Below are 13,775 nucleotides of genomic sequence, written 5' to 3' on the forward strand. Positions count from 1 at the left end.
GACTAGTGTGTACAGAGACACAGCATCCCCTGGACAAGGCATCTGGAGGTTCATTAATGGCCCCTGGCTGGTAGGCGATGTCAAAACTGTAGGTTGAGAGTTCGATCCTCCACCTAGCAATTTTGTCATTCTTGATTTTACCCCTCTTGGCGTTGCTGAACATGAATGCGACAGAGCGCTGGTCCGTGTGGAGCGTAAATCTTCTACCAACCAGGTAGTGCTTCCAGGGCCTTACAGCTTCTACAATGGCTTGAGCCTCCTTTTTCACAGACGGGTTCCGGAGCTCATGGCCTTGAAGCATCTGAGAGAAAAAGGCAACCGGCCTGCCCTCCTGATTGAGGGTAGAGGCCAAGGCTCTGTCCGAAGCATTGCTTTCCACTTGGCCACCGTGTGCATGGCAGCTCTTGAAATGTAACTTCAGAGGTAATTAAAAGCTGTCTGGGCTTCAGCCAAAAGGGGGAAAGTGGTGGCCTTTAAAGGGGGGATGAACCTTGTCAGTGCATTGAGGGACCCATTGGGTGTAATATGAGGAAACCCCAGGCATCTCCTCAAAGTCTTTGTGGTTCTGGGAAGGGGAAGCTCTAACAGGGGGCGCATCCTATTGGGATCGGGGCCATTGATGCCATTCTCCACCACGTAGCCAAGGATAACCAGTTGTGTAGTCCTGAATACACACTTGTGAGAATTGTAAGTGAGATTCAGGGCTCTCGCAGTGTGGAGAAAACTCTGGAGATTGGCATCATGGTCTTCCACAGTGTGGCCACAGATGGTGACATTGTCGAGGAAGGGGAAGGCAGCCTTCAACCCATACTTGTCCACCATCCTATCCATCTGCCGCTGGAAATAGACACCCCAATGGTGATACAGAAAGGGACCCTCCGGAACTGATAAGAGTCGAACATTAGCCTCAAATGCCATGCACGGGCAGTCCTCGGAATGGATTGGCAGCTTTCAGGTCGATGGTTGAATAGACCTGATACTGCGCGATATTGTTCACCATGTCTGAAATGCGAGGGAGGGGGTATGCGTCCAGGAGTGTGTATCTGTTAATTGTTTGGCTATAGTCAATCATTAACCTGGACTTGTTTTCCCCCTTTACTAACACCACTTGCGCTCTCCATGGGCTGGTGCTGGATTCGATGATCCCCTCCTCCAGCAGGCGCTGGGTCTCCATCTTTATAAACTCCCTGTCTGCCGTGCTGTACCTCCTGTTCTTGGTGGCGATGGGCTTACAGTCGGCAGACAGGTTTGGAAACAGAAGCATGGGCTCGATATTCAGCGTGGAGAGGCTGCCAGTGGGTCCTGGTTTTGAGGGCCCTCCGTTCTGGACCGTTACCGGGGGAAGAGGACCAGAAAACTCCAAGGTCACGCTTTTAAGATGACACAGGAAATCCAGACCCAACAATACTGGAGCGCACAATTCATCTAAAATGTACATGTGAAATTTACAAAATTCCTCCCCTTCCAATGACCAATTAACTATACAATGTTTCTGTCCTCGCACTGAATGGGACTGGGACACTAGTAAGATTCGGTAATTAGACGTGTACATTTTTAAATTATATTTTTGCACAGTCTGTGAGTCTATGACACTTTCCGAGGAGCCTGTGTCAATCAGGCACTTAGTCGAATGTCCGTTTACCTTCACCGTCACCATCGAGTTGCTGAGCTGGTGAGGTCTTTTCTGGTCGAGGACCAGCAATGATGCCGTGTTCTTCCCTCGTGTGGCCCCCTCTGTCCTGAGTCGACCTGTACAGGTAAGATGGTGCCAACTTCGTGGCACAGTAAGATGGCTGCCCTTCTTACTCCTCTGACGATGATGGCGCCGATCTTGTGGCGCGGCAAGATGGCCGCCCTCCTTCCTCCTCTGACGATGATGATGGCCACTGAGCCTTTACATGCCATTTCCGTAGGCGGCGAGTTGCGCAGCAGGTGATCTCAGGCGAGCCTGGGACAGATGGCTTAGGCTGGAATTTGATCCAGGAGCGGCAGATCCTCACCCAATGTCCCTTCTTCCCGCAGCTGGAGCATGCCAAGTCTTTGGCCAGGCAACGGGAATGGGGGTGCTGTCCCTTGCCACAGGTAAAGCACTCCCGGGTTCGGGAAGTGGCAGCCGTTAGAGTGGGGGCCGCTGTAGTTGGAACAGCCGGTCCTTGGAGTGCTCATCCGAGAGCACGAGTTCGCTGTCCTCGAGGTCATTGTTCTCGAGACTGGCCTATTCCAATGAGCTGGCCAGCTTGACATGGGTAGCGAGGTCCTTCCTTCCCGACTCAAGCAATCGCTGCCTGACGTACCTCAAGCAGACCCCTGTGACTAGGGTGTCCCAGATGTGTTCCTCTTCCTGGGCGCAGCCTGATGTGGTCTCATACCTGCACTGCTTACCCAGCAGCTGTAGATCCAGCAGGTAGTCATCAATCGACTCTCCGGGCCGTTGGCAATGTAGGGCGAGCCGGTGTCTTGCAAGGACCTCGTATGTTGGGCAGTCTTGAATGACTTCGTACCCCTCTGTCCCTACCTTTGAGATGAGCGCTGACCTCCGCAGTTCATCTGTGTGGAAGTCGTCCCTGGTCACGTTCAGGTGGGCCTGGAAGCAGTCTAGCCAATACATGAACTCCTCAGCCACATTGGGGGACATACTGGGCATACAGCATACTGGGCTTGAGCAACACCTCCATCCTTGTTTGTAAGCTAATAAAATTGTAGTGTAGATAAAAGCTCACACTCGACTGGAGGGAGAACTGACGCTTTTATTAGCTTACAACATAGGTAGGGTTCACGAACAGGTTTCAGAGGGGTTCTGGGTTTAGGCGGGAAACCATAGTTACATACGGGCCCCTGGGGGAGGAGCCAGGAGGAGGGACCTGTCGTCAGTACAGCACACTTCTAATGAATCCCAGTTCACCACACTCAGCCTGGTGGTTCTGGTTCTAATATTTCTTCCATGACAGGAGTAGGTCGAAGATGCTGCATGCGGTGAAGTAAGGGTTGTCTCTGATTTTACAAGCTCTCTTTTACAAAAAAAACTCCCAGTGAATCCCATTCTTTCAGGGTTAAGGAGACCCCCAGTGATCCCCACTGCTGCTTTTATGCCCCCGTGGATTATCTCCGATCCAATGCTCTACAGTAAATGTACCGCACTGTAATACCACCCGCCAAGATGTCGTGTATAGAATAGTAGCTGGTAGCCTTGCCCACCTCCTCTTTCTCAGGAATGCAGTCGCTGTTGCAACTTCCTGACAAGTGAGAAGATGTTGTGGGTCCAGAATAGGTCACCTCTTAAGAGGGACTCTGAGGAACTTGGTACTCTCTCTATAGTGAGCTATTAGTGTCTAGTGGAGGGCGGCCATCCCTGGTCATCCTAAAGTTCACAATCATCTCCTTTGTCCTGTTCATGATCAGTCTCAGGTTGTTCCCCTCGCACCATTTCAGGAGATTTTCCAACACTTCTCTATAGTGCGACTCATTGTTGTTGCTGATGAGGCCAAGGCCGACTGTCCCTGTGGACCCTCCCATGGGCTCCTGAATAAAGGTGACTGTCCCTCAGCCCCCTCCTCAGTTCGGGGCAGTCGACCCATGGGGACATGTCTTCATTCTCTTTTGAGCCATTGACAGTGCATCACTCAGCTTGATGATTCTGACTGGTCTTTCCATTCCAGTTACAGAGACTAATGATGTGGATCCACACAAAGGTGTGGATGATGAAGGAAGAAAGTGAAAAAGGAACAAAGGAACGAATCAGAGATTGACAAGAGAGATCAAAAAGCCCTGTGCTGTGAAAACGCAAGAAAGAAACCAGAGTGTCAAGCGATTGTGGTGTGAATTGTAAAAGTGTCAAGGGAATGGAGGTGAAATTAACAAAGCCATCAACGAAATCACTGGAATTGTTGTTGCTGTTCATCACTTATTCTCATGTATGCCTGCCTGTTCTTGCTTCTATCTGATGAAGGGGCCAGGTCCGAAACGTTGGTCACTCTTTCCTTCCTATGGTCGCAGAGTTTCTCCGGCATGTTTGTGTGTTGCTCTCGGACCTGAGCATCTGCAGATTGTCTGATTTAACTCAAGTATGACCACGACACAATCTTTCGTGCTGTGATTTGTGCACAGGTGGCTGATTAGACCGATCTGGGCTCAAAGGTCCCTGACACCTGTAGGCCTGGTGTAGCACGAGTTAGTCTTCACTTTCATCTTTGCTTCCACTGTTCCAGCTTCCCCATCTGATCGAACACTGCTATATATCTGTGAACACCAACCAGGGTGAGCCAACAAGTGAGCAATGTGATAGTGCAAGAGTTGTTAATGTAAAAGTAACGTGGAATGAACTGGGATGTATTATGGTTGAGTCAAACGTAACAATCATAAAAATAATCAGTGCTTAAGTAAGCGAAGTGAAATAAACAACGGAATAAGTTAAAGGCATATGATGAATGAAATAAAGGCAACATTTTTTATGTATTAAGTTAAAACAGGAAGGGAATGAAAGCAAAATCAACAGGGAAGAGTGGTAAAAGTTATAGAGTCATGGTAATAAAAGGAGAAGGGGAATAAATCGTGTGCAGACATTAGAGATTTAATTCAGATTAGATTTCTCTGACCTATTCCACATAACCATATAACCATATAACCGTTTACGATATGGTAACAGGCCACATCGGCCTTTCGAGTCCACACCGGTTCACTAGAACAACTCCACTAGCTCAACCCTCCCACTCTCCGCCCATAACCCTCCAACCCCCATGTATAAAGTTCACCAGACTTGGTGCTTGAAAGGTCAATGTTTACCGCTCAGGAAGATTCTTGTAGGGTTTGCAGAGAGATATTTGTTGCTCCAGGATTTCCACAACTGAGGTACCACCACAGTCACCTCAGGGTCTCGCTGATGAAACATGCCCGATCAGGGTCTTCCAGATGGTAACCTCTTCCTTTTTTCCTTCTCCTCTTTCCACATCCCTCACCCTCCCTACCTGCCCATTGCCCTCACATTCCTTCCACCAGCTCCACCCCTTCCCCCTATCAGACTCCTCCTTCTCAGCCCTCTGCCTCTTCCCCCCATCCCCTTTCCGTTCTTCTCCCCCGCCAGACTGTGTGCACAGCTACTCCAGTTTGGTGTCAAGGCAATAGGAACCATCAGGATATTGATTGACAGTGGGGAGGGGGGAAGGGGATTCAGTGATGGTGATGCCACTAAAAATTAAAAGATCAGACTACACACATGACATCATATACAGCCATGAGATCCTTTTGCCTGTAAGTCAAGCAGTATTATTATTTATCGGTAGCGAAAAATATCTCGTCGAAAGATACATTATATAAGACAGAAATGCAAACAAAGAGAGAAATGTAAATAAATTGTGTGATACAGAAAATAAAGATTCAATAATAAATAATGTGCTAAATAAGAGTCCTTAAATGAATCCCTGACTGAGTTTGTTGTTGAGGGGTCTGATGGTGGAGGGGGAGCAGCTGTTCCTGAACCTGGTGGGTGTGAGTCTTGTGGCCCCTAGACCTCTTCCCTGATGGCAGCCCTGAGACTTGGGTGGTGTGGAGCCTTGATGATTGCTGCTTGATCCTTGATGAATATCAGGGGGTAGTAGCTGGATTTCGTTTTGTTGGACACCATCATTGCCTGGCACTTGCGGTTCCTCTCTGAGCCCAGACCTGGCTATGGTCCGGGCCTTGTTGCATCTAGATGTGGACCACTTCCTTATCTCAGGAGTCATGAGTGATGCTGAAAGTGGAGAACCTCTACATCTGATGAAGCAGCTGAAATTGCCTTGGCTCACCATACCACCCTAAGCATCTCCTGCAGGGATGTCCTGTGGTTAAGGAGGTTGTTCGCCATTACCCTTTATGAATCCAACCAGTAGAGAGTTTCCCCTGATTGCCATTGACTCCACTTTAGCCAGGGTCCCTTGATGCCATTCTCCATAAAATACCACCATGGATCAAGGGCAATTCATCCCACTTCACCTCCAGAATTCGTCAAGTTTATTGTCTCTGATTGTACAAGTACAACTCGACGAAACAGCGTTCTCCTGTCCTCAGTGCAAAACATGCAGACACACATCCAGACATAACACACACAGATAAGTAATGTGTATGCAGTACAAGTATTTCATCGACACAAATAAATAAATAAATATTGTTTTGTACATATGAGAGTCTTGGTTGATTAATGTGAGCCATTCCTTTGGTCATTTAACATTCTCACTGCCCGTGGAAAGAAGCTGTTCCTCAGCCTGGTGGTGCTGGCTCTGATCCTCCTGTATCTCTTCCCCGATAGGAGCAGCTGAAAGATGTTGTGTGCAGGATGGAAGGGGTCCTCAATGATTTTGTGCACCTTCTTCACACAACGATCCCAGTAGATCAAGTCAAGTGGGGGGGGGAGACTCCAGTGATCCTTTCTGCAACTCCCATGGATTGACCTTCGATTAATTTCTCCACAGCCGCTAAGACCCTCTCTACAGACCTCCCAGAGAAGATTGATATAATGGTGGCCGGTAACCTTGCCTGCTTCAGTCTTCTCAGGAAGGGCAGTTGCTGATGCACCTTCCTGACCACTGAGGAGATGTTGTGTGTCCACGATAGGTCACTAATAAAGTGAACTCCAAGGAACTTGGTGCTCTCCACTCTCTCTACTACAGAGTTGTTGTGTAGTGGAGGGTGGTCATTCCTGGTCCTCCTGATGTCCGCGATCATCTCCTTTGTCCTGTCCACGTTGAGACTCAGGTTATTACTCTCGCATCTTATCACGAGATTTCCCACCTCTTCTCTGTAGTGCGACTCATTTTTCTTGCTGGTGACACTGGTGGAGCTGGATCTGGCGGTGCAGTTCTGGGTCAGTAGTGTGAACAGGAGCTGGCTGAGTGAGCAAACAGCTCTGAGGTGTGCCAGTGCTCAGAATCCAGTTACGGGGGTGGGGTGGGGGTTCTGGGTGTTGGGTCCCAGTGAGGACAGCTTCTCTACTGGCCTCTGGGGAATGATCGTATTAAATGTCAAGCTGAAGTCAGCCTGGCATATGAGGCATCATTCTCCAGGTGGGCCAGGATGGAGTGAAGTGACAAGGCTATAGCATCGTCTTGGAATGGTTTCTTCTATAGGTGAAGTGAAATGAGTCCAGCATCTCTGGGAGATGGGCTTTGATGCATTTAATCACCAGACGCTCAAAGCATTTCATAAGGATGGAGGTCAGTGCCACAGGGCGGTAGTCATTGAGGCCTGTTATTATCATCCTCTTGGGTACCAGGATGATGGTGGCTGAACTGAATCCTGCAGGAGCAATGGACTGCTGCAGTGAGGTGTTGAAGATATCTATGAAGACTTCCCTCACTTGGTCTGTGCAGTCCTTCAGTACCCGACCAGGTATGTCACATTGGATAGGGTTCTCTTTACCTAGGCCCCAGCTAGCGGTGGGGGTGGGGGGGTGGTGGGGGCGTCATTGTCCTTAACTCACAAGGTTAACTTCTGATCTGATATACTCTTGATCCCTTGCCACATGCACCTCATGTCACTGGTGTCGCACAACTGTTTGCGAATCTCTGTGCATACCCCCGCTTTGGCTTCTGGATTGCACAAGAGAGTTCAGCCCTGGCAGATCTTAGTGCCATCGCACACTTGTCCTGAAGGCAGCATCACAAGCTCTGAGAAGGGCCTGGACTTCTGCATTCAACAATCCAGGCCACTGCTGGAATGCTCTGTATAGTTCTAGTCACCACACCACGGGAAGCATGTGATAGCACAGAATAAGCTGAACAAGGACACTTTCAGGGCCAGAGCATTACACTGCAGAGGAGAGCGTCGCTGGATCGGAATGCACTGATTTTCTATGGAACACAAAAGATTGATTGGAGGTTTAATTGAAACGCATAAAATTATGAAAAGACTAAACATGAAGGATACGTTTCCCTTGAGAGGGGGTCAGTAATCAAGAGTGAAACAATGCCTCCCATCTCTCACTATGTCTCTTTCCTCTAGCTCTCTCTCTCTCTTCCCTTTCCCTGTCTCCTTTCCACCAGCTCTTCATTCACAGAGCCAACCCCCCTCCCTGATCAATTCTCACCTCTCCTCTCCCATCTTCCTATCCATGTCCAATTAACACCTGTTGTCTGTTGGTTTGTCCTCCTACCCCTTTCCAACCCCTTTAATTCAGCCACCTGCCTACTTTTTACTCGTACCTTGAAGAAGGGCTCAGGCCAAAAATGTCCATGATATATCGTTAACCCCTGCCAGCACTGTGAGACTTGCTGAGTTCCTCCAGGATTTCTGTCTTTTTGCATCAGAGATTTCAGATTTATTGTCAGAGTACATAATGACTGTAGTGTGGATTGTGGAGGGTTGTGTGACCGCTGACTGGAAACCGCATCACCTGCCAATCAAGGTTGGACTCTGCCCACCCATTAGTGCATACCTGCCCTTTTTAATCACCGAGTGATTACCTGGGCTGGACCCTCCAGCTAACTGTACTATAAAGCCCACCACGCACAGGGCTCTTCGGCCCTGAGACAAATCCTGCTGTGGACAATGCTGGAGGAGCCACTGGTAAGGTGTGCACTGCATGGGGATCGGGGCAGTGTGTACTGTTGTAGTTGTAGATAGCATGTGAGCCGTGCCCATGTTAGCCAAGGAACAGTGGGTAGTGTATTGTAGTCCTTGGTTGTGATAAGTCTGTATAAACAGTTGCTGGTATCAGTAGTATTAAGTCCAATGTGACTGGATGCATTGTGTTGTGTGATTGAGAATAATTGCATGTGTTATCCCTGTTGCAATCCCCTTGCGTGTGTTTCAATAAAGACTGTGCAATGTAGAAAGGAAAACAAAATCAATAAAGTGCACAAGTAAGAGTCCTTAATTGTTGTTGAGGAGTCTGATGGTGGAGGGGTAGCAGCTGTTCCTGAACCTGGTGGTGCGAGTCTTTTGGCACCTATATCTCTTTCCTGATGGCAGCAGCGAGAACAGAGCTTGTGCTGAGTGTGTGGTTCCTTGATGATTGCTGCTGCTCTCTGACGGCAGCTTTCCCTGTAGATGTTCTCGATGGTGGGTAGAGTTTTGCCTTTGAAGTCTTGGACTGTGTCCACTACCTTTTTCAGGGGTTTTTGCTCAGGGGTATTGGTGCCCACATACCAGACCATGATGTAGCCGGTCAGCATATTTTCCACCACACCTCTGTAGAAATTTGCCAGGGATTCCAATGTCATATCAAACTTTGGCAAACTCCTGAGGAAGTAGAGGCGCTGACTTGCTTTCTTCACAATGCCATTGGTGTGTTTTCTGCATGAAGATCCTCTGAAGTAGTAAGAACTTAGATCTGCTCACCCTCTCCACCTCTGATCCCCTCCATGATCACTGGATCGTACACCTCTGGTTTTTCCTTCCTGAAGTCAACCATCAGCTCTGGTTTTGGTGAATTGAGTGTGTTTGCTGCTGGTGTACCATTCAGCCATGTTTTCTATCTCCCTCCTGCATGCTAACTCATCGCTCCATTCTATACACCCACTACTGTGGTATAGTTTTATGCAGGGTCCCTGATCACATGTCCTCATTCCCTTGCCACTTTTCCAATCGTTCTCCTAACACTGGTGTTTCTTTTACATTTTTTTTAACCTTATGCTCTTTCTCTTGTCATTATCATTGATTACCTTTCTGCTTTCATTTCTATTTTTCTCCTGATTAACCCAAGAAACGAAGTGGCCATTCAACCCTTCATGATCATCCCAGATGTTTGAAGGAAGCTGATCCTACTCGGTTCAAGTTTGCTCATCCTGAAAGCATGGGCCCACTGACAAGTCCATCCTGGAGATATGAGAGACTAGAGGAACTCAGTAGATTACACAGCCTCCATGAAAGGAAATGGAGAATCGACATCCACCGTTGAGACCAGAGGAAGAATTTTGGCCTGACACTTCCACTCTCCATTGCCCTCCACAGGTGCTGCTCAACCCAGTGACTTCCTCCAGGTTTCAGTATCTGCATCTTATGTAACTCCAGCGAGTTCCAGATTCCTACTGTCTTTACATTAAATAACTTTACCTTATCACCCTTAAACAGAAATCTTGATTACTAACAAACTCAATGTGCATCTTTTCTTCAGTACAGTCTTTGTTTTGCACTTATACTAGGTAGAAATTCTGTCTGGCCTGCAGAGAAAAGAATCTCAGGATGTGATGTAATAGAGGTGCTCTAACAATAAATCTGAACTTCAAACTTTGGAACAAGTGTAACCTCCCCCAGTTTTTCCGCCCTTGTATACGTAATATCACCCCTTTCCTGTGATCTCAATTTCTACCCATACAGACTGCCTGACCCCCAGAGTTCTTCCAGCAATCCTCTGTTTACGTGAGATCGCAGTATCTACAACTTTTGCGTTTTACAATAGGACAAGTGCGTCTGACAAAAACTGCGCCAAAAAATGAAATGAGTCAGAATTCAGAAGAATCAGAATTTATTGTCATGAACATGTGCCACGAAAATTGTTGTTTTGCGGCAGCGTCACAGGTGCAAATTTGCTATCAATTACATTTTTAAAATAAATAGTGTTTAAAAAGAGAAAAGTGTGGTCGTTTCTGTGGTTCTTTCCTATTTTTGTACTGCAAAAGAAAATTAAATGCATCATACTGATTTGTTCTTTTTCTTCTTCTTTGGCTTGGCTTCGCAGACGAAGATTTATGGAGGGGTAAATGTCCACGTCAGCTGCAGGCTCGTTTGTGGTTGACAAGTCCGATGCGGGACAGGCAGACACGGTTGCAGGGGAAAATTGGTGGGTTGGGGTTGGGTGTTGGGTTTTTCCTCCTTTGTCTTTTGTCAGTGAGGTGGGCTCTGCGGTCTTCTTCAAAGGAGGTTGCTGCCCGCCGAACTGTAAGGCGCCAAGATGCACGGTTGGAGGCGAGATCAGCCCACTGGCGGGGGTCAATGGGGCAGGCACCAAGAGAATTCTTTAGGCAGTCCTTGTACCTCTTCTTTGGTGCACCTCTGTCACGGTGGCCAGGGGAGAGCTCACCGTAGAACACGATCTTGGGAAGGCGATGGTCCTCCATTCTGGAGACGTGACCCACCCAGCGCAGTTGGATCTTCAGCAGCGTGGATTTGATGCTGTCGGCCTCTGCCATCTCGAGTACTTCGATGTTAGGGATGAAGTCGTCAAGGAATTATATAATTGTCAAAAAGGAATTAGAAACAGAATTTATTGTCATGAACAAGTCATGAAATTTGTTTTGTGGCTGCGTCATAGGGCAAACATTCATATTATAACCATCCACAACATTACTACAAATAAAAAGAGTAGCCCATGAAAAGTAGGGCAGGGTCTTTGGTTCATTCAGGAATCGGATGGCGGCGAGGAAGAAGCTGTCCTTGTCCCGTTGAGTGCTCGTCTTTCGGCTCCTGTACCTTTTCCCCGACGGTAGCAGAGTGAAGAGGGCGTAGCCTGGGTGGTGGTGGTGGGGGGGTCTTTGAGAATAGAGGCTGCTTTTTAAGACACTCCCTCATGTAGATGTCCTCAATGGAGTGACATCCGGTGCCTGTGATGTTGCAGGCCGAGCTAACAACCCTGGGTCCTGAGGCTTGACGCCTCCATACCAGCCAGAATGCTCTCCCGTTTATGAAAATCTCTGGTGACGTACCCGTGGTGCGCGTCGAAAGAACCAAAGACTTGTTGATCCAAACCAAGGCTTTTATTAACTAAAAGACTGGAGCATATCACAAGTAGGTCGACCAGTCTAGGATGACCTGGTCTGGCTAGGAGCAATCCTTTAAGACCTGCCAGTAGGTGTGACTACACTCTCAGCCAATCACAGTCATCCTACACTACAATCTGTACATATTGGTGATAGAATCTGTACATCTCAATACCAAATCTCCTCAAACTTCTCACAAAGTATAGCCTTTATTGCGATTGCATTAAAATGGAGGCTCCGGGACAGATCCTCGGAGATGTTGACACCCAGGAATTCGAAGTTCTTGACCCTCACCACTGCCGAGCTTCGTGTTCCCCTGATTTCCTCTTGAAGGCCGCAATCATCTCCTGGCTTTTGCTGACGCTGAGCGCAAGGTTGTTGTGGTTCCACCATTCAACAAGCTGATCCCTCCTGCAGTGCAAAATTAGCCACAGAACAACATGAAAAGAAACAGTGGCATTGTCCAACTTTACCCAAGGATTTTGGAACCACAAAAATAGGGCTGTTAGGGCTTCCAGCCTGCTGGGACATCCCATCTTCAGATTTGTGAAATGCAAGAGAGGAACATTTCCACTGGCAAGTCACTTAATTTGAGCAAACTAATTACTGACCCCCCAAAATGAGTCGTGTTTCTCAAGACTTCGGCGAACACCCAGGCAGAAAGCAATTTCTCAGAGGTTTCTCTTGCACAGGGATACTTCTTGATGGTCAGTGCGGAATTGATATTGGCCGGGACTTTAAAAAATGAATCGTCAGAGCCAAGCAGGAGGGGATTGTCCCCCACACAGGAGAGCGGATGGCAGACCCACCTCAAAGGGGAATGCTGCTGGACCGCGACGCCAACCCACATCCAAGTCCCTGGCTCGGTGTGAGCGATCAGGGAGGGTGCCTGATACCCCATGTTCCCCAGCACCCTGCCGGCTTCTCCCGACTCCAGGAGGCTGTGAGCTGGCAGTAGTGAGGCCGGTGGAGGTGGAGGGTGGGGGGGGGGGGGGGGGGGAATGGGCGTCGCCAGTATGGGGTTGGAGACACATTGTTCCCGGAGATGCCCTCCCCGTGTAATTCAGAGCGTGTCCTGTAGGATCCGGCTGGTGCCAGGACCTTGATTCGGGTGGGAAGAGCGAAGTGACGTTTTACAGCAGGAGCCAAACACTAAGGGGCTTCAGACATCTTTCCTCCCCCCCCCCCCCCCCCCCCCCCCCACCAACCCAACTCAAATGCTTGGCAGCGGATTAAGTTACGGACGGAGAGCGGAGCCCGCGGGATGAAAGCCGAAGCAACCGGCCAGAGAGCAGGGCAGTAAGGAGTTGCGGCACTGAAACTGCCCCCTCCCTCCCCAGATGCCCGCACTTCAGCTTCAGAAATTTGAGAAATGATCGGCGCTGATACCATGAATCCGGCGAGAGAAGCGCGTTGAAGGTGGGCGCTTGCTTTGGACAGGGAGGGAGAGAGAGAGAGTCAAGGCGGAGGTGCTCGGCTCCACAGTATCAAAGCGAGAAACTGATACACACACACAGCCTCCCTCCCTCCCTCTCTCTCCCCCCACACACAACGCCCTGGCTTTCCGAAACTGAAAGAGCCGGGAAATTTTGTTCACCACAATGTCATCCCAAGGAAGATTCAAAAAGGACAAAGAGATTGCCACCGAATACGAAACGCAAGTCAAAGGTCTGTTCCCAAGCGTTCGCTCTTATCCCAGTCTTGAGCGTTGTGTGCGGTGTTCAGCCCGGCCATTCCCCATCTGGTGAACGGGCTCCTGAGTTGGGGAGGGGGGGGGGGGTCCAGCGGGGTCCGGGCTCTTGTTCTGGAAGCGGGGAGGAGGCTGAACTGCATTGCAGTAGGGAGCGAGGGCTGGGGCAGAGCCGTGTCGGGGCCACTCGGCTCGGTGCTCTCACCGCGGGCCCTCCCCTTCTCTTTGGCAGACGAGCTTTGTTCAACCAAACCACCCGGTTTTAATGCCAAGTTCCCACAGGGCGAGAAATTCGCTCCATTAACTTCAGAACAGAACGATGTATCTTTTTGTTGTTCGTCGTTTGCGACCATTGAAACGCGGAGCCGTGGTGGGAAGAAACAGCGTCGTTCCACCGGCTCCCCTGGGTGAACAACACA

General features: G+C 49.0%; 1 protein-coding gene across 5 annotated transcripts in view; it reads left to right on the top strand.

Annotated features, from left to right (window-relative positions):
- Positions 1-12,860: 12,860 nt before the first annotated feature.
- The window catches only part of srgap3 (SLIT-ROBO Rho GTPase activating protein 3), a 263,068-nt gene continuing 262,153 nt past the window's right edge, over positions 12,861-13,775 (top strand). For all 5 annotated transcript variants that reach the window (XM_069939903.1, XM_069939901.1, XM_069939902.1 and 2 more), the window contains exon 1: positions 12,861-13,334. In XM_069939903.1, the coding sequence (XP_069796004.1) occupies positions 13,268-13,334 (67 nt within the window). In that variant the 5' untranslated portion in view covers positions 12,861-13,267. The remainder of the gene's footprint in view (positions 13,335-13,775) is intronic.

This window comes from Narcine bancroftii, chromosome 5 (assembly GCF_036971445.1).
Source record: "Narcine bancroftii isolate sNarBan1 chromosome 5, sNarBan1.hap1, whole genome shotgun sequence".
Lineage (NCBI taxonomy): Eukaryota > Metazoa > Chordata > Chondrichthyes > Torpediniformes > Narcinidae > Narcine > Narcine bancroftii.